This window comes from Corvus cornix, chromosome 7, assembly GCF_000738735.6.
Source record: "Corvus cornix cornix isolate S_Up_H32 chromosome 7, ASM73873v5, whole genome shotgun sequence".
Taxonomy (NCBI): Eukaryota; Metazoa; Chordata; class Aves; order Passeriformes; family Corvidae; genus Corvus; species Corvus cornix.
Genome location: NC_046337.1, coordinates 26,029,293 through 26,054,322, shown reverse-complemented (window position 1 = coordinate 26,054,322; position 25,030 = coordinate 26,029,293). Strand labels below are relative to the sequence as shown.

Below are 25,030 nucleotides of genomic sequence, written 5' to 3'. Positions count from 1 at the left end.
TGTTATTATTGGACCTTCCACACAGAAATTAAAGCCAACTCTGCCTGTAACAAAAATAATCATCACCAGAGAGGCCAGTTTCACAACAAACATACATACTACAGCCTCTCAGAGCTTGTAGTGTCCGGCACAAAACTACCACGTGTTTTGATCTGCTGAATTCAGTTTACTTTTGGGATATCATTCAGGGCTGCACACAAATTTTAAGGTATTCTGGATGCCTTAGAAGCAGCAGCATCATTATCTGTGCTGCTTGAAAAGAGCAGCCTGTGAGGGCAGCAAAGCAACAGGGGAGAGAGATGTGGGAGTTCCACAGCAGGCAGATGCACCACCTAGCCTTGTCACTTCTCTTCCTGGCATGAGGCCCTCAGCCCAACTTCACACTCTCATTCAACCACTGCAGATTTGCATGTCCCAGGATTCAGCACTGGGCAGGAGATTTGCCCTGCCAATCCTCTGACAACGCAGCAAAATACGGGTGCTGGCATACATGACCCACTTGTCTCAGAGCTGCTGAATTTGGCTTGAGCCCTTGTGCAGGAAACCCATGTTTCAGTTCTGTTAGTCACACAGCTCTTCAAGGATCAGTTTTTCAAGGTACATGCATGTTCAAGCACTTTGCCAAACCCTGGTATGGAGGAGACAAACAGATCTCTTCTGCCAAGGATTCATCACCGTTAACGCTCATCCCACCTCATCCCCTGAGCCCTGACCCTGGCTAGGCATAGTTAATGTGGCAGGGGCTCTCACCCCAAACCACACGGCACAACTTTTGCACGAGGCAGGAACACAAATATGAACTCTCGGACTTAAATCATACAGTTTAGCCATAGGCCAAGCAGAGAGACATAGTGCAGAGGAAGCTAATGAGATTAGGTATTTTATTCCCAGTAGCATAGATCATTTTAGCAGAAGCGTGTTTGCTTTGGATTGTGAGATAAAGCTTCAAAGGCTTCCTGAACAAATTAATGGACAAACATGCACAAACAACACAAGGCTCTTACATGCACATTTCATTGCGGAGCACTACCCACATCCATGTCTTGAGATTTCACACAACCAGGGAAAGTCTCCTGAACATTTCATTGAGGACTTTTACCAGTTTAACTAAAATTTCACTTAAAAGTAGAGACACAGTGAAGTAGAATTTAAAGACTGCTTTTGTGATTTGAACTAGGATTTTGTTCAATTCAAAGTGTCTCAAGCCTGTCATGAGACAAGCTCATAAAACACTGTCTGGGCTTAAGCAAGAAAGAAACGCACCAATCCATCAGTTGAGGAATGCAGCCATTTGACTGCTTCCTAAGGCAACTGGGAAGGGATGCAATATATTCATTTTATAGCACTGGACAGCAGTGAAAGGGGAACACCGGAAAGCTCAGCAAATGGAACATTTTAGCTGTGAGCCTTTGCAAAAAGAGATCATTTCAAATTATTTTTAAATAAGAAGGGAATGTTGGAGGGAGGAAGAGAGAGAAGGAGATTTGGAGACTTCTGATACCTGCAACTTTTTTCCCATGTTAATCCACAAAGGAATTAAGTAGAAACCTGAAATGGAGACCTACTCAACCTTCACCATGGAAAATGAGAGGGCCAAATCCTGCATGCAAATCCAGGTAATTTGCTTTGAAATCACTGGTGGTCAGGTGATTTCTACCCCTGGGGTTCTGGATAGGGGCTGACATTGCTTTGTACCACTTGAGCCAGTGACAACCTTGACCTTTAAATGTCCATCCTGTCCAACCCCTCTCTTATACCCTTAATGAGATTTTATATCCTGTTTATCCAACTTCACTAACTATATTATTTGTCATCTTATATCAGAGGCAAATGCAATTCCAATAGGGCAACCAACTTAATAGTGTTAGTCTTTCTATAGATACGTGTACACACAATTCTCCCAGCTTGCTTGCGAATGTAATTTGTGGGTCTGGAATTACAACTCCTGGCTGCTACAGTAATCATCCTGGAGAGCATGTAAGTGTGTGTGTACACATGCAAGGGAGGTGGATAACTGCATTTTGAACTTGGAGAAATCATGCCTGCCTCTCTGTTAGGCTCCCAAGGGCTTGAAGTCTCATGGAAACACACTGCCATCTCCCAGGAATAGGTGGCAGCTTTAGGAGACCGTCAAGTTGCAGGTCAGGCAGTTTCTGACTCCCCAGTACTGCAAGCAGGGAAACAGATTTGGGGAAGCTTGAAGCTTCCTGCATGGCAGCCTGCCACCCTACCTATAGGCTATGTGATGAAAAAACATGGTGGTGAAAATTTGCTGAGCCATCCCCATTAATGCTGCCAATAACAGGCTGGTTCAAGGGCCATGGAGACAAGAGGCATTTCTAGTTGTACACATGGAAAAAAGATTCCCCTAGAATTCCTCTTTAAAGAGCTTCAGGCTTGATGAAAGGTGTTCAATGCCTCTGAAATACTCATTAGTATTATTATTACAAAAAATCTGAGAAGAAAAAAAAAAGCTTATCTCATCTCTCATCTCCCCCCACACCCTCCCAGCTTCCCCACACCTTTTGAACTCATCTGTCAGGGTCCATTCTGAAATGGAATCCTGCTTTTCCCCATCAGGCAGTGGCAGTTTACCCCTGCCTCTTCGCACAGTGACTGGCAGAGCCTCTCAGTCTCACAACACCCCTGGCTTGGCCCTCCCTCGCAGGGGCCCTGTTGGAGCCTCAGAGCACAGTGCAGTGCCTTGGCTGCAGATAGCCCCACGGATGGGATGGGAGGGAAGCAGCACCTCCTGAGCCACTCAGGGAGAGCCCTACCGCGGGTCCCCCTATGCATGCTGCCGAGCAGTAATGGCTTCAGCCTTTGAAAGTGCGCTCAAATCCAGCTGCTGCTGAGCCTCACCACTAGCACCAAAGTTATTGCGCATTCTGGTGATCATCTTAAACACATTGTTACCTGCTGAGAACATATTCAGCAGTCAAACAGAGAGGAAAACAGCAGCAAGCTTGGGGTGTGCATGAGGGAGAAAGTTTTTGAGGGGCTCTGGGGGTGTGAGGGACAGCACAGGGAAGGGACGGATGCAGAAGCATGCATGTGTGTGGCAGGCAGCAAGGCAGTCCCTCCTGACTGGAGGGGCTCTGTGAGCAAGAGGAAAGGTAGAGATCTGTGTGCCTGTAAAGAGAAAGGAAGAATCAGGAAGATTATAAATGTGTGTGTGTGTGGGTACGCGCGTGTGTGTGTGCAAGGGGCTGGGGTTTCCCTCCCTCCTCTTTCCACATGTATCCCTCTTTAAAAAGGGGGTTCAAAGGAGCCTTTCAATAAGACGTAAACAGAGTAAAAGGACAGCATACTTTTGGCTTCACCATCTTCCTAGAAGGGACATAGAAAAGGGCAAGCGTTCAAGCCCTACACGGGCAGCACTTTCACAGCTAGGGGTGACCCAGCAGAACAGCTGGGCAGATGTCTTGCCTTTGTCTCAAATGCACTGGAAGAAATAAGTGCAGGTTTCAAAGACCTGAAGCCCAGAACTTCATCTCTGGAGCCCATTTTCTTTGACTCAACAAGTATGAAGAGAGGGGAAGAAGCAGTCCAACAGAAAGTCCCTACAGCTATCCACTCCTGCAAGCAATACTTCAGGCTATTCTGCATGCCAACTTGTTGCTTGTACCCCTTTTCCCAACCTGCTTGGGAGGACGTCACCTCACCTAGGCTGTAGCTGGAGCCCCAGCCTCCCAGCATCACTCTAGCTGTTCTCCCTGATTCATGGGCACCACTTGCACATAGAAAGGGTTACAGATCCAAGTTGTGATTTCGAGTGTTTGGCCCCGTGCCTGCTGACCTCGTGTTGACAAACCTCTCCTCCGTGTCTGTGTTTGCGTCTTTTCACTGCACAGGCATCAAGCCTGGCTCAGGATCTGGCCTGAGATTGCTCTTTGGCTCAGGCAGGGAGCAGGCTGACCCTTTGATTCTGAGTGTGATTAAACCCATGCTACTGTAGCGCTAAGCCATGTGCAACACTGTTAGCAACAGCCCTGATTTATGTTGTTGCTAGTATTGCGGTTTCCACCAGGGTGTAGACAGGGATTTCGAAAATAGCCCAACTACCTCTTTGTCTGTGTGTGTGTATTATAATTAGAAATGTGCCAAAGGTCTGTTACAGAGTGAGGATGGAGCTGGAAACGTTCACACCCCACTTCTGCCCCCACCCCCGTGCTGAGACCATCAGCCCCAGCTTGGGTGTGTGCCGGCACATCAGCTCTCCACACTTCCCGGATTAGACAACTGTATTCCCAAGACCCCATGGGGGCACGGTGGTGGTGACTTCACCACACAATGGAGAACAAGTTTAGCAGCTTCCAGTTTGCTCTCAGGCTGCTGCAATCTGCCCCCACCACTGTGGCTAAATGACAACTTTTTTTCTATTTCGATTTCAGATAGGATCACGGGTCTCAGATGTAGACAATTTATTTTCCTAGCACAGCTGGTCTGTCAGAGGTCATATAATTTGGCAGCAATCCCAGTGCTTAAAAATTAATTTTTCCTTATTAATACAACTGGGGGTCCCACAGGATAGGATCCCAGCCTTATCTGAACCTGACAGCTTCCTAAACCCCATGAAGGATGCTTTCTCCTCTCAAGCTATCTGCAGTACAAGGCCACCATGTCCTGGTGCCTGGCAGCACCAGAGGTTTCTGCTAGGAAACCAACCCACCCGCCTGCCTGGACCGGCTGCTGGGACAGGAAGCACTGTGTTCTCCAGCCAGCAAAGTGGGGTGCTTTCTCCTTTTAACCTTCTAAAGCCACGCACAAGGTGCCAAACACAGAGTAGATACTGGGAAGGAGGATCGGGGGGCAGAAGGAGCAAGGCAGGGAAATGGGAAGCGCCTCCGTAGAGCCCTCTGGGACCAATATGCAGCTTGTCACTCCAGACACCACACACCATGATTTTCTGTAGCAGTAAAACTAGGAAAACAAAATGCACCATCCTAACCTGGGTCAGAGCCCCCCACTGAGCTTGTATCAGTGGTTTTCAGTAATGCTCTGACAACTATGTGATTCCTAGTCTAAAAAAGCTTTTGTTTCCAGTAAGAGCTGAGTTAACAGCACACGGGCATAAGGCACTACACTCGGTGCTCGCGTGGGTGTGTGCGCGCATGTTTGTATATGTGGCCGTGTGCTTCCTTGGCAGAAATTTGTTTTGGTCCCCCTCCCCACCTTGCTGCATTCTCCTAAGTCACTACTAAAAATAATAGCTTTTAAATAAACTATTCGGAAGGCTTCAGAGTAAGCTTTGCTCAGAGCTGCATAAACATCATCTGAATGGCTTAGTACTTGGGTCACTCAAATCTGTTACTTTCTTACTTCATTGCTTTTTACAGAAAAATGAAAAACACACAGCCATCGAACCTTCAGATTTATCTTCACAGGTCTCCCACCCACTCTCCCCCATGGTTATCTCAGGGTTTGCTTGGCTACATACAAATTGGCAGCTGCACTGTTTATCTCTTACTGTAGAAATATTGCATGAGGTTTTTTTCCATGTGGATTATCATATTATTGTCTATTAAAAACGTCTCCCCTCTCTACTAACCTCCCTTAGGGAACCTAAAGAGGGACTCTCATAATGGGGGAAGGCTTTCAGATACACCAGACTGAAACATAAATCCATCTACCTCTGGCATGTTTTCCTTACTAGGCTGGCTAATTTACTGGAGCTAAGTGTAGCCTGATCGAGGTTTGCATCCCATTACCCCGTACCTTTGCTCGCTGTGCTGGCAATAAAGTCATTTGATCGGGTTTGCAGCCGGTCAAATCATCATCTCGGCAAACCACCGGTGGTGTCGGCCACAGAGAGGCAACTTCCTTGCTGGCTCCAACACCATGTGATGCTCCGCTTAGCCGGGAAAACCCCGCATTCAAATAAACACTTCTTGCAGCGACTGAATGGCCTGAGAGACACGGTTTGCTCACAAACCTCTCCCTAGTTAACAGTCCTGGCGCCGAATTCACTTCAGGATAGAAGGAGGTGCACGCATGGACACAGGCACACACGCGCACTCAGCAGCCACAGGGATCACAACCAGGCTGGCCAGTGCACCATCAGGAGCCAGCCTCAGGTTACAGCCCTATCTGCCATAGCACAAAACACACTCCAGGAGATCAGACACTGCTTCTGCAACCGGGATCATCTGAAAAGACTGTTGCGCTCAGCAAGGGCCTCCCAGGACACTGCCCTTTCTCTTCATCCCATCAAGTGTGTATTCGTTTTCCTACTTGAACAAAAGATGGGATTTTTTTTTTTTTCCTTTCCTTTATAACCGTAAGGAAGGAGGTGATGCCAACCGGCATCTGAATGTTTATCGGGAATGTCTGTGCTTCGCTCTGCAAAAGAGAGGGATTTTCTCAGGCAGCAGAGACTCTCTCACTTCCCCTTTTCAAGGGGAAGCTGGGTGGCCACAAAGCTCTGGGGCAGGAGAAGGCAGAATGCACTCTGCCATCATCTAACACTGCTCGGGTCAGACCGCAGCTCAGGGCCCTGAGCCATGTCCCGAGGCCCCGACTAACGGGAAGGCAAATCCACAGCTCGGCAGCTGCTGGCTTGGCACTACCGTCCTGCCAGGCAGCTCCTGAGCGCAGAAGGAGCCCCGAGAGAGCACTGGACGGCGTATCCTTTTCTTGCCGAGACTATTCCAGACTGGGACCCTGTTGCCCCCATTACCGAGACTCAAAGCCAGTGGCCGGGGAGCACAGGGCCCAGCCTCAGCCTGCCCCACTCCTGTCCCCATGCCGAAGCAACGCAAAGACGGGTTTCATCCCAGCACCTTCTGACAGTCCAGCCTAGTTCTTCAGCGAGGAACAGAAAAACACACTCGCGTCCCAATACCTGCCATGAACCCGCCTTGTCCCGGGACAGCCCGGCCTTTGCAAGTAAGTGCCGGTCCCGCACGGCACAGCGGGGCAGCCTTTTCCTGAGGGTGCCGCCGCTAAGCTGCGCCCGCTCCCAGCCCTGCACGGCCCCGGCTGCCTGCTCCCGCCAGATGATTTTAATTTCTCACCTAAAGTTTCCCGAGTTTGCAACCGGCGCGGGGTAGTAGGCATTCGGATGCTCGTGTCCAGCATCTGGCTGGTCCCTACCGCTTCCCCTCCCTTCCCCGCAGCTCCCCAAAAAACCAGTACGCAACTTTCCCGTGCGGCTCCGTCCCCTCTCCCCTTCACGCCGGGCGTTGGGAGCCGCGCGGCTGCAGCCGCTGCGCTCCTTGCCGGGGGTGCGCCATCCCCACCCCACCGCCACGCATGAGCCCCTCCAAAACCCGTGCTGCGAAGGCTGCGTGGCGCGGCCGATCGCTCATGTATTCCCTAAATTTATTCCCACGCAAAGCATCTATGCGTGAGACCGGGACCGCGCCCGGGAACCCGAAAGTTGGGCGGACAGGACCATCCCTCGTCCCTGAAGGGCGCCTTACCTGTCTCCGTCGTACCTCCGGAGCCGGGCAAGCACAGCCCTAGAAATCCCCAGGCGAGAAGAAACGTATCCATCCTCCAGAACAAATTATAAAAAAACCCGAAACCCACAGCACAAGACCCGAGGCTGTGGGGCTGGGCTTCGCCTCCCTACCCCGAGCGCGCCGCGCCCCCGTGGGCGCCCCACTCGCGACCAGCTCCGGCGGGGCTCAGCGAGGGGCGGCGGCGTTCCCCGTGCCGGGGGCTGCGGGGCGGGCGGTGCCGGCGGAGCGCCTCTCCCCTAGGGCGACCCGCGGGGCCGGCGCCTCGGCATCCCCCGGGGCGCGGCGGCGGTGGTGCGGGCTGGGGCGCCGTCTGCGCCTCCTCTCCCTCCCCGCCGGCGCCTCGCAGCCTTTTCAGGCAGGGCGGCATGTGGCTGTCAGCGCCGAGCGCCGGCGCCGCCCCCCGCGCCCCCCCGCCCGCCCGCGCACCGCCCCGCGCCCGCGCACCGCGCCGCCCCCCGCGCCCCGCCCCGCCCGCCCCGCCCGCGGACAGCGCAGCGGCCCCGCAGCGCGGGGCCGGGGCAGCGCGGGCGCGGAGTGGCCCCGCGGAGCCGGGCGCGTCCCGGCCGCGCTGCCGTGCCGCGGGTGCCGGCCGGCCCCCCGCCCGAGCGCTGACGGCCCCGCAGCGCAGGCAGGAACCAAACCTGATGGAAATAACGGCAAAAGAGTCGGCTGTACGAAGGGAGACACCCAGAAATTGTCGGATGGGGGAGCATCAGGACAAGAATTGCCCCTGCTCGTGGGCTTCCGCCGCTGCCGGCCGAGACCCAGAAGCGCCGAGCCTCGGCCAGAGCCGCCTGCCAGAGCGGGGAGTGGCCGCGGGAACCCCACGCTGCCTCTCTCCTGGCACCCACGTTGCGGTGCAAAGGCTGCTACAAGGGACAAATGCAAACTCCTCCGGGACTGCACCACAGTTGGCTTCCAAGCTCCAAACCCGTTTTCTTCGGGATGCTCTTTAAAAACACAAACCGAGAGTAGCGTTCACATAGTCATCCTAGAAGTGCTCGGAAAGTTTGTTCGCCTTTACCCTGTGAGGGTGGGGAGTCTCTGCCCGAGCTGGAACTGCTGGGACATTGCTTATCTTCACAGACCACAACAGGCTTAAGAGCTGGTACCTGGCAAACTGGGGCTAACTCACAGCTCCACCCTTTTTGAGAGGTGAAATTTCAAAGCAAGTGAAGTGAGCCCTAAAACCCTGCACCAAAAAGCTTTTTAAAAACATATCATTTATGTTGTTGATAAGTCCCCAGATTTTAGATTCCTACTTCCAAATAAACAGTAGACAAAACGATTAAAGCTATGTTATCTCAGTTTTTTTAAGTTGGTAATTAGTGAAGAGATACTGGCATGTGGCAGAAGTGAGATACATCATTGTGTGGGTGAGAGGGAAAGTAAGAACGTTTCACTGGTATTCATTTAGGGTGATGAGACTAATTATTTTGTACTCTGCTGTCTATCAGTTACGAGTAGCATTACCAGCTCACGTCAATGAAATCACGATGCCAACCTGTTTAAGCACATTCACACAACACAGACGCTTAGAGTTCCTCTGAGGCCAGTGGAAGTTCATTGACAGCAACAGATTTGGCCTGACAGATAGAGCTGATATTTCAGCCATTACCCTGAGGGCTGTAGCATCCCTCTTCTTGTGTGTGTTTTGATACCTGATTTTGCATCTTCTGTGGCTCAAATGTGCTCCAAAACCTGCTGAAGTCAATGCAAAGCCAGTGGCAACAGAGTCTACTGCCTTATTTATTGTATTTTGATGTGGAATTATGCAACTATTATTTACTACTCGCTTATAGTTAGACTACTATCAAGCTAGCGAAGTGTGATTTTTTGCGTGTATAAATAGCCCTTGCAAAACATAACACAGATATCAGAGTGTAATATAAACCCACAGCATGAATCATTCCTCTCTTAAGACATGCATGGAAAAGGAAGAGGTTACCAAGCCCTAATCAGAGACAGCCCCATCTCACGTACCATATGGCACAGGGGCAATTTTTCTTCCATTATGTTCCGTTTCCCCTGGTTAAGGTCAATAGAAGAGTGCAAACACAACCTTGAACTGATAACAGCTCTGATCTGTTACTGAATGAAGAGACGATAACCCTAGGAAAGAAAATGGTGATGGGAAATGAAGTTACCTGCTGCTCCACAGGGTTTTCTCTCAGCTGGTTTTCAATTGCTCTCCACAAATCCAGCCCTGTATTTAGTGTTGGATCTCACGTCTCCTCTCCCCAACATGCCACTGTCAGGAAAGGAAAGGCACAACTAAAGAATCATGCAGTGCTACTGCAGTTTCTACTACTGCAGCTGTTCAGGACAGGATGATGATAGAGCTGGTGATATCTACTACTCCAGCTCAGGTAGGAGAGCGTCAAAAATACTTCTTTTGGGAGCCTTTAAAACTCCAGCCCTCTCTCAGGGGTTTGGGCACTGAGCAGAAGGTGATGCTAAGCACCATGAGCTTACCTCTGCCTGTTTCCAGGGGCAGCTGCTGCTGCTGTGAGCATTGCTCTGTGCCCCAAGGGTGGCTGGACCTCATCAGCTCTCCGTGCTGGGAAGTCCTGCTTCTGCCAAAGGGCTCAGGGCTCTGGGCTCTGCTCAGTCCTCCTGCGGGTATTTAAAACCCACAAGTAAGCACTCGCCAAACCCATTGGGAACTGCAGCATTTTTCCATGTCTGTATGTCAGAAACATCCACAAAACCTCATAGAAAATGAGACAATGTGTAATTTAATGGTACCGTAATATTTAATGTACCATCTGCATTAAATTTGGTTGAAGGAATTTTTCAGCCCAAGCATTAGTCAGAGCTGTGATGCAGTGAAATTTCCCCCATCTCTCCTCCCCTCCAGCAGAAAGCCTCCTCAAACACTGCCTAGTTCCCTGCTGCTGACCCGAGGGCCTGTGTACCTAGGGTTTTCCCTGGCACTCTGCAGCTCTGGTCTTCTCTTCCCTCTAATTGCAGCTCCTTTTAAACATTTATCATACAGCCTCATTTACTTTCAATCACAGCTTCCTCTTTCTAAATGAGTCCTTCTCTCCCCATGAACTGACCATCAGGAGGTGTCTGTAAAGAAAGAATTCCCCAAGTTTTCCCTTAGAGCCTTTCTCAATCCTGATTTAAAAGAAAATAAAATTAAAACCAAGCCATCATGTATTCCTGTAACCTTCTCTGGGCTCCAGAGTAGTTGGACAAACAGGGTGTCTCCCCCAGTTTTATGTCAAAACATACTATTTTGGATCTTGACAGCCTTCCAGAGAAAACAACACGGCAGGACTGAAACAGGGTTAGGAATGAGAGGGGGGAAAAATGATACCCGGCCTAGATAAAACCGTAAGTATTGTCAGTCAGCAGGAAAGCAGGGACTCAAACATTTTTGGCAGGGTATCCAAGGGGCGGGAATGCAGGGCATGGGGGCAGACGGCGTGGGTTGTCTCCCAATTCCTCACAGAAATGCAGACTTCTTGTTGCACTTTTCCTCCTCCAGACAGTGCTTTGAGATCCTCAGCAAAAAAGCTCTAAGTGCATCATATAAAATGTTTTTATTAGTCTATCAGGTGCATGATTACAAGATCTCATTTTATAGCCACAAACAGCCAATAATTACCTTAGCATCCCATTAGCCCTAGCCTTCAACCAGAATATTTGCTGAGGAATTTGTCCACACTCAAAAAGCAGGCCACTACCCCAACTTGGAAAAAGCAGTTTGGCACATTGCATTCAAGTCCATAAACTTCCAGTCTAGAGGTGGCTTAATTAGCAAGCTGCCCTGTTAATTTTTCATGGGGACTACCATGTCTGCTAATTTGCTAAGCAGGGGCTGCAGAGAGAGCCCAGAGGCTGCCTCTTCAACTCTTGGGTGCTGTAGCAGGCAAGTGCTTGCCCATCCCATCACTGCTTGCCCACCCCCTTACTGTCCACACACCCCACTCCTGCCCACCCTGTTACTGCCCACCCACCCACCCACCCTGCTATTGCTCACCTCCTTCTATAATGTCGTGTCCCCCCACCCCCCACCCTCCCCCCCCCATTTTTCCAGCTGCCAGCCTATCTTCAGGGTGGCAGGGAGCTGTTTTCTCCCCCTGCCTCTCCTGCACACAGGTATTTGATACAGGAGGAGCACTGCTGGCGTGCAGTGCTCACACTGCCCCCTGGGCCAGCACTGCCCTGCTGCGGTGCCAGGAGCTAGCGGCTGGCTCTGGGGAGAGTGCAGGAGCAGCACTGATTGCTGCAGGGGAAATGAGGGGAGTGCTGAGGCAGCCTGAGAAGGAGAAATGAGAAAAAGAAGGGAAAAAAGCAGAGGTAAAAGAAGAGTGGATAAGGGAGGTGGTGAAAGAAGCAAAGATACAGAACAAGAGGAGGGGGGGAAAATGCATAAATGGCAGAAAATAGGGAGGAAGAAAACTAATGGACTTAAAATCCATCATGGGATTAGCAGAGAGAGGGAGAGCGATTCCTGTTGGCTCAGGAGGTGCTGAGCGGCGGGAGGGGTGCAGAGGTGCTGCTGGGGGCCTGCTCCGAGCAGCAGATTGTGCAGCAGGGCAGTGGTGCTGACACAGGGAAGAAAAGACCCTGCATCTTCAGAGTTAATAAAAAAAGCTTTCAGACCTCAGCAAGCTGACTAAATTAGGCAGAATATAAAGGTGCTGTATTATTTCTCAATACAGCAGTGGTATGAAAGGAGGCAATGGAAAGCTGCTGTGTAATCCAGGGCTTTCAGGTGTACTTCAACCAAATGCTCTCCTGGTTTCAGCAGGTTAACTTCATTAAAGGCTCCATCTACCACTTTAATGTTCACTGAAACCTCACTGGGTAGGTATATTAGGCAGAAATAAGCCCCACAAGATGATTGCATGCTGTTGTTTGGCACAGTGAATGGACCCAGAGGGGGAAATGGAGGAGGGGAGGGGGACACACAGGCTGGAAGGACAGATCCTGAATTGCTTTAGTGTGCCAGCAAGCCTGTCCCTTTGCTAAGCAAATCCCCAAGCCTGCAGGGAGCCATCCCTCCAAACCCCATCTCCACAAATAACCTGCTTGGTTCCTCTTCGCTTTGACATGCTCCTTCTCCACACACCCACTGGTTCCCCAGCTTGTTAGGAAGGTGGTGATTTCCCACAGCTTCTCCTCACTTGCAAAGAGGAGACCATGGAGCTGTAAAGGCCATCTGTTCCTCCAACAGACCCTGGCAATTCTGTGGGCTTTGCTATTGAGAGCTTTGACTGCGGCTTGAGTTTCTTACCCCACTGTTACTGGGGGGCGCAGTTAAGACTCTAGAAAAATCAAAAAACCTCTTGTGTGAGGTGACCCAAGCTCTGCATGCTCACCTGCTAAAAGCACCCAAAATGGCCCACTGACTGTGGTTGCTACCCACAGAGCAGCACATGGTCAGCTTCATTCTGGGGAAGATCCAGTTGGACCACACTCCAGTTTGGGTCAACAGCAAATTTTCCACAGACAGCATTAGAGGGACACATTTGTGGACCTCTACCCAGTTAGAGCCACAAACCAAGGGCCTCATTTAAAACCTGCTGAAGCTGGTGGGAGTTCATCCATCAACTTCACTGATGGCTGGAAGTGACCCAAGTGGCTGAGCCCTGCAAAGCCAGCACGATGTCTTTAACTGGAAGTGCTGCCGTAGCCTTCCGCTGGGCTGGCTTCCATGGTGTGCCATGGTCTGCAGTAAGCACTTACAGGGCTGTGTGCTCAGTGCTAGAAAGGGCCATGCCACCAGTCTTACTAAAACACCTCCGTAAAAATACACAAATTCTTAAACCAGCAAGTCGCTTAGACCCCCCTTTGCCTGAAACTTGGCAAAAAAAGTTCTTAGGACAAAAGTTATTTCTCTTCTCCTATAAACAAAATGCCATTACCATGCTTTGGCTCTCGGCTTGATACATTCTGGCAAGAAAATGCATGTGTGTATTTTAAAGGGATTTCTCTTTTGCTTATCATGGTTTAGCTTTTGACCTCACCCTCCTTCCCCCTCCCTCCCTCCCCATCCCAGGCACATTCCAGTGTGACTTCCGTGGTGGTGGTGGTGGTGTTGGTACGTTGCACAGCCCTCCCAGCAATTGGGGTTAGCAGTTAGCTCCCTCCAGCAGATAGCACATTCTTCTGGAGCATTGTCATGGGGGAAAGCCTCGAGCTGTGAAAGGTTTTCTTTCCCTTTTAATCTTTTCTTTTCTTTGATGTTCAGTTTAAAATAAATTATTGTGCCTTATATTTATTATGGTACCTGGCTGTGCAAGGACCGGGACTTCTCTTCTGTCCAAACACAGACTCAGAGACAGTTCTTGCCTCAAACAGTTTACGATCTGAAGAGACAAAGCAGATGAAAACCAAGAGCCAGATACAATATGGATGACAAGCTTGTGGATTACTTTAGCATTTAGTTAAGTTGTAAACTGTGTAGGGAGAGATTGCCATTTGACTATGCCTGTGCAATATCAGAGGTAGGAACTTCTGATGCTGCTGAATTGTTGTTTGGAGATGGTTTTTAACACAGAACACTTAGGTGAGGATGTCCCACAAAGTCAGTGATTCCTAAGGGAATCATTGCTTTTCACTTGACATCATCTAGCATATGTCAGTGACCTCAAAAAGCAATCACATAACAGAAAAAGCCATGCATAATCTGCTAATAAAAGACAGATCAGAACAGATCTAGAGAATTCCAGCTGATAGCTGGAAGCCAGGCTGAGCTGTGTTTTCATCATGGCCAAACACTCCTGTGTTTTGAGAACATTGCAAAGCATGTTTGATACTGAATTTACATACATGTTTACCTTCCTAAAAAGTTCTTAGTGGCAGTAGGATCTTGCTGAAGACAGCTCTGCTGGATGTATCAGGCTGAAGATTGTCTTCATAATCCTCCCTTTGACATAAGCGCACATCTCAAGTCAGACCTCACATCTATGCACTTCCTAGAAAAGAAATCCATAATCTTGGAGGAGCCCTACCCTGCTCCCCTTCCCTTTCTGTGAATGTTTGGAATCAGAGTCATCACCCTTTCGTTCTGGGGATGGGGCTGCTTCCTTATCATTGCAGAGAAGATCTTTTTTCCCAGGATGGGTCACCCCTCTCTTCTCAGGATCCTGCACACAGACCCCATTGATTTTTTAGTGTAAATTCTTATGGAAATCAACGGTGCTAAGGCTGCTTCACAGTCAATAGGGTGGCCATGAAGCCCATGCCTCAAATAACTGCACCAAATGGTCCTCCAGGGAACTGGGATTGCAGAACAACAGTCAGGAAGCAGCTAATTTTCTGGGCAGCTTCTACAGCAGGGCAGTGAAAACACTCTTGTGCTCAGCTGCCTTCGCAGGACATTAGGAGCACGTGGTCCTCTGCAAACTAAGGCTGTGCGTCTCAGAAGTTCAAACCTAGAGCTTGGCAGCAAGAATCTGCTGAAGTAAAAAGGTGCACTAGAATAGCTATTATCAGACACTCTGAAATTGGGGGTGGCTTTGCGGCCATGAAGCTTCAGATTCGGAGGATCAGTAGGGCCTGTTGGTCATTCTGAGCCAGAGATGTGACCCAAGACCCACCCCAGTGTAACCCTGTGGGCAGTACCAGATCCTCACCAAACTTTGTTTCCTTTCCATGTCAACAAAATGGGATGGCTGATACCTTTTCCCTCCCACCCCCCTTATCTGAGTTCTTTGCTTGATGTTGCACTCCTGACTGGTCTCTCCCCATGCACAGCACAGTGGATTCAGTGGTTACTGTAATACAAACAATCCTCAGGTGCAGGTTTTTCTTTTTCCTCCTCAGTGTGCTGCATTTATCACCATCAACCATAAGCCCAGCACAGTCAGGCTTCTCCTTGCTCTCAGCACCTGAGAACATGTGGGTTCACAAATCTTGCTATTAATAATACATTGTGCAAAGTGGGTACAGAGCTCAAAGTTTTCCATGTGTGTGCTGCAGTTTGATTTTAACTGTGGGTATCATTATCATCAAAGAGACTGAGGAATGGCAGCTTTTAGTTAAACAAATGGAAAGCTGTATTTAGTCTCTTTTGCCACATTGTGATAGGAAAGAATAAAGGCTTTTAAATATATTTTACAGCTGCCGTTTCTTAGGTTTTTCTGTCTTACAATAGTCTCTGTGGTTCTGACTGGGAAGTTGTTGCAAAAGCTTTTTGTTTTTAGGCTCCTATTGAAATAATACATATTAATTGTCTCATTCCTGAGTTTTTTGTTGCGATGGGAATTTCAGATGGGGAGTGAAGGGGTGAGCTGTAAAACATCAACAGCTGAGAGAGGATGTCCTGGGTGAGTAATGAGAGAAGGGGCCTAGGTATCACACTGCTAGCAAAGTGTGAAGGAGAAGAGGGGTCTTCCTTGAAAGTGAGAAGACATTGGCAGAGGAGCCCAAGGGTCTTTGTAGGAAGCAGGGCAGAGGCAGAGCTGGGAAGGGGGAGCTGAAGATGCTCAGCAAGGAAGCCAGGTGGGAGCAGGGAAAGCTGCTAGAAAAGAGCAGCATTGAAGTGTAGTCTTTGATGAGAAAAAAAGAGGTGGACTTATACTGTGGCCACCAGAAATTAATATCAATGAAGCAATTAGTTTTGTGAGCAATGGGACAAATGACTGCTGCTTTCCTAGAGGTGCTTTGCATGTGTTTGGAGTCATGGATGCATAATAAAGGTTGAGCTCAGGCTTTTCCTGACAGGATGGCACTGACATGGTACCTCTGTCTCGACAGCTGTTTTTAGAAATCTTGCAGGAGATTTGTATTTCTGATGCAATTGTCCAATGGTTCAAAAGTTGCTGTGGCAGCAGCAGAGAAACATATTGTCACATACCATCTATAAGCCTCTTCCTTACACATTTAAGCTAAAGGTATATATGTATATCCTAGTACTTGAAACACAGTGCTATCCCAAAGGGCTACAGGTAGTTTAGGAAAGCCATAGTGACTGCAATTACCCCCACTTTACATGACACAACACAGGAATACTAGACCCATTCCAGGCAGAGCAAAGGCCCCCGTGCTCCTCACCACCACTCACCTCAATCCTAGGTGCTCTAAGAAACAGTTTGACTTTTCACCTGCTGAAAAACATGAAAGCAGTGGCTTTTTCTTCCAAGTGCTCTAACACATTTGAACCAAAGGTGCCCAGAGATGTCCATGTGAGCTCCCTCCTTCTCTCTGCTGAGTCCCACAGCACAGCCACAGGTGGCTGTCACCCAGCGGAGACTGGTTACAGTGCTGATGCCAAACAGAAGGTGAGCAACAACGAAGCCCCATCTGTTAAACACATGAAAGGTGAATTAACATGAGTTCAAGCCAAGTACTGAAATGTAGCTGTGAATCTGAAAACTTTGTTCCAAAGAAACAAAGCTCCACTTTAAAATAAGTCCAAAAAATCCCATCCTGCTTCCATTGAAGTCAATGGCAAAATTCCCACTGCTTTAACCAGGAACAGAATCAGGCCACTTCCAGACAGATTTACAGCCAACACATGCTGTAATGCTTGCATACTGCATGTGCTTACTTCTATTTCCAGCCATGTTAAAAAATTATAGCAAATGCCTATGGATTTGTGTGTATGAGTTATTGTGCTGCTAATGAGAGGAAGAATTACCCGAACGTGGTTTAGATGGTTGTCCGTTGCCAGCACAGATGAAATTGCTGGGTCATCCACTGGCCTTATATTGCTGTTCATCCTATTAGCATTTCCATTAGAATTATTGCAAAACGTAACTCAATTTCTTTTTTTTTTTGTGGATGTGGGGACTGACACAGACTGTGTTTGCAATTAGTGCTGCTAAGGAATTGGAACTGGAGCTGAAGGCACACTCCCATGCCACACTGCAGCCACTAACATGACACTGCTCTGACAGGAGCACTTCTTAACTGGGGCAGTAGGAGAGGTTCTAAGTATAGAAACAAACAAAAATGACTTCTTCCAGCTGAAGGCCTCTACACATAAAGCATGCACGCTTGTGCACTAGAAAGCTTTGCCTAATTCATTCCCACATACTCCTTGCTTTGGGCAGCTGAATCCATTCCTCATAAATGTTAAGAAGTTTGGAAAAACAAGATCTGTGTGAGGTTTAGACTGCAAAGTGCTGCCTGCAACCAGTGGGTTTCTCAGAAGCTGCTGTTTGCCGGCCTCTTTGGTAACTAGGCCCCATATTCTTTGAAGCTATCATTACAAAAAAAAAAGAAGAAAATAATCTCATGGATGAAGCCTCCCTCCCCTCACTCCTCCCACTTGGAAAAAACCACCATCTATTGTTTTCCTGTAATTGATCAAGCATAAACATTCAGCTCTACAGTTTTACGACTAATCACTCTACTTCTAAGACACGTGTTTGCCGCTATGCAAGGCACCAGCTGCTGTCATTCCAATGGATATTAATTTATATTGTCTCCCACTCCCGTCCTCCCTGTGAGGATGCACAAAGAGAGTGGGGTGGTGGCGGGGGCTTTAGATGAAGACATCTGCTTGAAAGGCAGACAGTAGCCATGCTGCCGAGATTGCACCTGGACTTTCACTGGAAAATCAGACACACTAGTTGCTTCCTAGCACTCCAGGCTTCGGTACTCACACAGGGTTTTGACTACAGTTATTTACTTATTTACCTGTCTCCAAGGGAAATGAAATGTCTGGAGAGAGGGAGTGAGGCAGATTTCAGGAGCAAACCAAAGCTGACTGAAATAAAATATCACAGACATGGTGGTGCAGCAGCAGGGGGGGAAGGCGGGTGAGGAGGGGAAAGAGGAAAGCTGGAGCCTCTAATTTTGTCCCCTAAAATGATGGTTGGCTATGCTGAGCTCCTCTTTGGAGAGGCTAGCAAGTGTCCGGGCTTGCGTGCAGGATGAGCCCGCCATCTGTAGCCTTGGGAGGAGGAGCTGGAGGGGAAGAGGACTTGTTGGTTGTCCTTCTGTTGGACCCCACAGAGAGAGACAGAGCTCAACGCTGTGGCTTGAGCCAGTGACCCTGCAGCAACATACAAATTTTGTGTCCCCCTCACCTGCCAGTCACCTCCCAATAATTGAACTAAAAAGCACAGCAAACAAATTCACAAGCTCTCCCTCTCTGCAGTGATGATCTCAGCCCTGCACACAGTGGGCACTTGGGAGGATCACAAGCCACGAGTGTCTGGTACAGACCTCCTCTGGGACTGTTGCAAGCTGCTTCTCCTTCATCCGGCCCCCCCGGGTAAGTCCTGTGCACAGGGACACACGGGGGGTAATGGGCTCTCGTAGAACAGCCTGTTCTGCTGAAGCATTCAGATGCCATCTCCCAGAAAAAACAAAGCTGAGGGCTTGATTGTAGGGGATATGAAAGATTTCTTTCTCCTAAGAGCAGGGCTGTTTCCCAGTCGTGTTTGCTAATCAAATACCAATGTGACTGGGGTCACATTACACTATGGCTGTCAGCTCTAAGTGCATTCTGTATTTTTCATCCCATCCTGGTTTGCTGTGCTGTGTTGCTGTTTCGCCCCAAGAGGCAGCACTAGAAGACTTTTCCGTACCATTTGCTTTGTGAATTTGCTTGGAAGCCCTGACCGAGGCTTGGATCTGGTCCTGTCACATCCCATGCAAATGACTAAGGAAACATTTACTAAGCAAAGAACTTGGTTAAGCAGTTGCTCTGTGGCATTTAATTACACCAGTAAAAAGCTGAGGAACAGCAATGTGCTGTTCAGATGTGAGGTGCTGTTTGCCCATGGTTTTTGCAGCAATTTTTCAAAATAGAGAACTTGTCTCAAACTGGAGATGTATTTCACTCTTTAAAAGAAAGTTTTACTCTTGTCTTGTGTCCACAGAGATATGAAAGCTTGGCATTGTTTTTTATAATGTCTGAGCTAGGAGGGTTTCTGAGACAAATCTAAAAATCCTTTCCTGTTATTACATTACATGCCTGAATTCCCACTGCTATATACCACAAGAAGTCATTTACCCTCTGCGAGTTGGTGTAAAATACTACTTCTGATGCAGAATTCATATCTAGGCATGTTTTATTTTTGCCCAAGGTAAATGAGAATGTGGGTGCAGGTTGGAAAGGACAGCTTTCTTCCCTGTTTTTTTCATTAGCTTAAGCCAAACCTAGTGATTCTTCTGGCAATTGCCTCAGAGCCTGTAGTTATGGGAGGTTACACAAGCATCTCTTTCTGCTTTGCAAAATTTACTTTGTTCCCTGAGGTCATGGTTTCCCTCCTCTACTCTCCCTGCAGGTTTCCAGAGATCTCTGCTTCCCCAGGGACGCGCTGGTTGCAGGGCACCAGCAATATGTAATATCAGTGTTCCCTTTACATATATAACCTCAAATAAGTCAAGATATTTTGGGACAGAAAAGCTATTTTTAGCATCCCTGTTCCTTGGCCACAGCCACTGTGAGGAAGAAGCTGAGGAGCACTGACCGCTGTGCCTAGACAGTTTTGATTGACGAGTCCCACTGAAAGCTATGACTCCTCAAAGATGATGCCAGGAAGTTATATATTTTAACAGACGCTCACCACCCCCTTCTTTTCTATAAACAGAGAAGACATCTCGAAGGGGCAGGCTGCAGATGGGATTGTTTGTCTCTCAGTGATACTCATATCCCAGGTTGAAGTTTCATGGGTAATTGTACCCAGGCCACTGGTAAGTCAATATCTCTGATGTGGCATCCATTTAAGGGGCTGCTTTCTAGCTGCGCTCTTGGGCAGAGACCTAAGGTCTCGTGGCAGATCAGGGAAGACTCGTATCTTGTGGTCTCATGTTCCCCAAAACTCTTCCGCTGGATTTCCCAGCCCATTACACCTTCTGTCAAGGTTGTCCAGATTTCTAAGAGCTCTGAGCCAGATGATATTGGGATGATTTACTGAGGGTGTGAGATGACACACTGGCAAACATTTCCTTGTGACCTTGGCCACTCAGCTTGAAAAGAGCTTGGGGAGTGAGAGAGGCTATGAAGCATGCACAGCACAAACTTCCAGTGCTCCAGCCTGTTGGGGAAGATGAAACAGGAAAGCCTTATAAATATGATTGCCTGACAAAAGATTTTGGGAATATAAAAACATACAAGGCTATTCCATCTATGTCTGCACAGAAATCCTCACAGAACATACATATATCAAAGGGAGAAGTAGATTTTAAAAAATATATTAAATAAACTCCTAGATGTAACCTGGGACCAGAATCTTAGAGCTTGCCCACACATAGATCTATATATTGCATCTATGGAATACAACTCTGTGTAGAAACCTGTATTTGAAACAACAGTTTATTTTTCTTTCTTTGCCTACCCTGCTTTTTGGAGTGCCAGTGATTTTTGTGTTCAGCCAGTGCTTCCCCCCATGCAGGAGATAAGCAAGGGTCTCTCCCACTTGAAAGGGCTGTGTTGTGTTTGTAAAGATCTTGGAGAACTCCTGTCTCCAAGTGCCAAATAATCTCTTTTTTGCTCTCACTTCCAAGCACCACAATTCTGTGGGCCAAATACAAGTTACTTTTACACATACTGCTCAAGGGAGAGTAAAAGTGCAGCTCAGATCTTCAAGCCCTTTTCTGTGCATACATGGTTCCTTCCTGCTCTGGGGCTCTTCTGCAGGAGGCACTCATGTGGGTCAAGCTATTGGGGCACCAAGGCTTTGGGGCCACCTGTCTTATGAAGGCACAGAACAGCTGTAAAACACCTACACTGAACACTTTATCCAGCCTCCATCCAGGACCATCAGTTAATCACAGGATCAGCAGTTGCTGGCACCACTGAGAACCATCCCTTGACATGCAGAGTCCCCAGCATCTCTAATGGCAGAATGAAAGGGGACAGCTTGACCTTCCAGGAGACAGGAAAATTCCCAAGTGCCCATGACCATGGCCAGACCATCCAAGTGCCCAGGAGAAATGGAACTGGAAAATTACCTTCTCTGCCCTTCCATCACTCTCCTGTCTAGCCACCGCTGCATCTCAGCATCATTCCACTTGCACCATGGCAAAAGGCATGATATGAGACCAAGAAGCCTCTTTCACTGGCTTCTCCTAGCAGATGCAGATGAGTAAGTGGCAGAAGTAGAGGAATGTGCTGTGATGCCTGGCACTTAGGCGCTCGGAGTGGACATGGCCTTGCTTGAGCCAGGAGGGGTCAGGAGGAAGGATGTGCCTCAGGAGGCTCCCACATTGCTTCTTAGACAGAGGTGAAGGACTGCAGAAAAGACAAGTGTAGGGCTGGGAGAGGGCCAGGCACAGTTCTGCAGCAGGAACCTCTTCCTAGTCAGTCTTCAGCCATGCTAGCTTGCATGCTTGACCCTGGCTGATCAAAGCCTCAATAGGACATTGCCCTCATCTTCCTGCCCTGTCACTGCCAGCGGGGGTATGAGTTATTTGTCTTTTGTGTTTGAGGACCTCCTCCTGGGGACACCGTCTTCCCTCTAATCAAATAATCAGATGTGTTTATTGTTGTGGAAATCATGCCCTCCCCTGAAATGCCTGAGCAGCAACAGCTTCCTGGCTTTGTCTGCAGGCCTGCAGCCTGGATCCCACCTCTCTCCTGGTGTGGCCTGGGGGGCTGCGTGGGGGCAGCCAGCCGCTCACTCAGCCAGTCCTGTGTGTGCTGTGTCCCCAGGAGAGGGGACCTCTGAGGGGACCCTAGGAGACAAAAGTAAAAATGTACCCACACGAGGGTTACTCTCTCCATGGCCAACCTCTGTCAGGGGAAAATCAGGTACATCCCAAGAGGAGGTTTGCATTTGGAGCAGATAGTATGTCACTGGGACACATGAGTAAAGGGAGAGCTTGTTCACAACCATGGAGCTTCCCCTGCCTGTGTGGAAGCTGGCTGAGGAGCCTGGAGGCTCTTCTTGCCAGGCCACAGTGGCCGTGGGGCACGACATGCCAGTCCATCCCACTCTGTCCCCGAGTGTGAGGGAAGTGGCCAGGCACTCTGCTTGCTCATGGCCATTGCACCGGCCGCGGTGGGGCTGCCCGTGAGGCCGCCTGGGGCCCTCCCCCGGCCGCGGCTGCGCTGCCCTGTTCCCGTCGCTGCGGTGACCCGGCCGTGCGGAGCCAGGCCCAGCCGTCACCTCAGCCGGCCCTGCGCGGCCTCCCCGCCCGCCCGCAGCCGCGGCTTCGGGGCCACTGCAGGGACCTGCGGCTGAACTGTCTCCTCTCACAGGCTCTCCCGCTCAGCCAGCAATGTGCTTAATTTGTCTACTGACCCCCTTGCCCCCCAACACACGTTTCATAATGCATATTTTTAAACTCTGATCCCGTATCCTGTCAGGAAAAGAAATGTCCTGACTGCACAGCACCAGCCTGAAGTTTTTGGGTTGTTTTTTTTTCAGTCGAGTTCTTTTCCTGTGTTTACACTCTTACAGATCAGAGTTCATTAATTTGAGGATAAGGACAACTTAAAACATCTTCACTTTTGAAGGCTGACAGCAGGGCTGAAAGTAAACTGAGCCCATACCCTGCTTAATAATCTGCCAGTGCTGACACAAAGTGCCAGGGCAGCTCCATAGGGCCTGGGACCCCAGCACGCAGCCCCTGGCAACCCCACCGCCCTCCCCTGCACACAGACTGTGGCAGGAGTCTGCATGTTTGTCTGCCTGCAGCTGAATCACCGTCTCTGGAGCCTGCCTGCCTTCTACAGGCACCCACTCAATGTTCCTGTCTGTGCTTGGCAGCTGTTGGGCCTATTTTATATTTGCACCCTGACTGGTGTTCTGGCTTGTGAGCTGAGGCTCCTGCTATAGGACGTGTGAGAGAAGGGCAAGAAAGGAGCAGAGCAAACTAATTGGAAATGTGCGGTTTTTAAGTAAATAAAGGATTTCTTAAAAATAAAAAGATTTAGCAAATTAAAGCTGACAAGCAGGTTACTTGGCAGCTAGAGGATAAACCTGAACATCCCGGGCACACAAAACATCAAAGCATTCCCCAATGCAGAGAGCCACGAGAGCTGCCCTCTGGGCTCGGTACCCAGACCCACTCCAGTGAGGCTGTTTGCAAATTGTGTTTTCATTCCTGCTCCTGAGAGCACATGGACAGCTTGGTGTGCTCAGGCCAGCGCTGTCCCCAGGCTCTCTCAGGATGGAGCTACTGATGGGGGTATTGTTGGCTCTCTACACCTAAAGCACAAATCCAGCTGGACTCAACCTCGTTGAAGCTGGTGAGAGAACAAGTGCCTTTTGTTCAGCATAAACATCCAAGAGGAGACATGTAACCAAACAGCCAAAACAAAAGCTACACTCCTTGAAACACTGCCCCAAACAACTACCCGTATGGGCCAAGGGCTTCTATTGTTCTCCCAGAGTTTGCAGGGCCAGGGAGGACCTGAAACTCAGCTGGCAGATAGGCTCCTCTCTCATCTCCGAGGCTCGCGGAGCATCAGCCAAATGTCACTGCTGCTGGCCAAACCCATGACTGATACAAACCATGTTGCAGGGTGACTTGAATTATTTGCTGGCATCCCTGTGCCAGCCCCTGCCAGCAGGACAAAAAAGTCCTACAGAAAATCCACTGTGATAGAGTTGGGGCTGTGACAGTGAGCACCCTGACCACGCTTTGGGACCTGCTGGTTGCACCCTTGCTGTCCCCTGCCCCCCTCTCACAGGAATCCTTGGGAGCAGCCGTCCGGAGTTGAGGGGGGCTGAAGGACGTGGAAACCCCAGTGTGCCCTGCATAACTGAGCTCACGACTGCACTGCTTCCTGGGCACCCCTATCCCAGACCATCGAGGTGAGTGATGTATTACCTCCGATCTGCAGTGGGGAGAGAGGGGTCCCAGGGCTCCTCGCTGCTTCCATGCGTAAGTAATCCCAGGAAGGGGAAAACCCACAACCTATGTGAAGCCTCAAGATTTCCCATCTTTTCCTAATGTTAAACACGGAAGAAAATCCACAGGAGAGAACCTAAAGAAATCAAACTTGGTGAATGCTGCCTCTGCTCTCAGGAAACTTGGCCAGAAATAAACGTGCAGAGGAATGTAACTGCTGCAGAAGACGGTGCTTGACTTTTCAAAGCCCCCAAATACTCTGTGCTTTGGCTGTGATTTAGCATTCTTCTTTTTTCTTTCCTTTCCTTTCCCTCTTCTGTTTTGTAGCAACAGCAGTCTAACCACTCTCCAACCCATCCTCACCCCCAGCCTGGTTCCCCTCACCACTCCATCCACTCTGTTGTGCCATCAAAGCAATCTGAGGAACTGAGTTGGGAAATGATCCATGTCAAAAACAGCCCAGCAAAGAAAAAACAAGTCAGTCTTTTTTTCAATAGCAGCTCAGTTTCCATTGTCCTTGCACAGCAATGAAAATCCCTACAATTGGGGAAGGAGAAAGGACATGGGGATGGGATGGGACCAAGAGCTAGGAGGGAGGGATGGGGCAGGAGGGGGAGCCAGGCAGCATGACTGCGTTAAATGCACATTGGACTGAGGCCTTACTGTCCTCTTGTTATATATAAAGAAAAATGACTGGCCTGGAGGGCTTATTTTCAACAGAGGAGAGAGAGGAACAAAGAAGGAGGGAAGGAAAGACATTCTCCATGGTGAGGAGGATGTGTGCATGTGCCTCTGTGAATAGATAAGAAACACCCTTCTTGAACCTAACACTCCACTAACTGAAT

The 25,030-nt window shown here is 49.1% G+C and overlaps 1 protein-coding gene and 1 long non-coding RNA gene across 7 annotated transcripts in view; both read right to left on the bottom strand.

Annotated features, from left to right (window-relative positions):
- Positions 1-7,772, bottom strand: part of NRP2 (neuropilin 2) — an 89,693-nt gene extending 81,921 nt beyond the window's left edge. For 2 of the 6 annotated variants that reach the window (XM_039554702.1, XM_039554704.1), the window contains exon 1: positions 7,425-7,772. In XM_039554702.1, coding sequence (XP_039410636.1) covers positions 7,425-7,497 — 73 coding nt within the window. In that variant the 5' untranslated portion in view covers positions 7,498-7,772. The remainder of the gene's footprint in view (positions 1-7,424) is intronic. The other 4 variants (XM_039554700.1, XM_039554705.1, XM_039554703.1 and 1 more) reach the window with 3 other exon arrangements.
- Positions 7,773-13,636: 5,864 nt separating this feature from the next.
- LOC120410268 lies at positions 13,637-22,193 on the bottom strand. Its single transcript, XR_005602297.1, has 3 exons — positions 16,492-22,193; positions 14,264-14,401; positions 13,637-13,792 (listed from the first exon to the last, which is right to left on the bottom strand). It is a non-coding gene; the product is annotated as an uncharacterized LOC120410268 (long non-coding RNA).
- Positions 22,194-25,030: the final 2,837 nt, after the last annotated feature.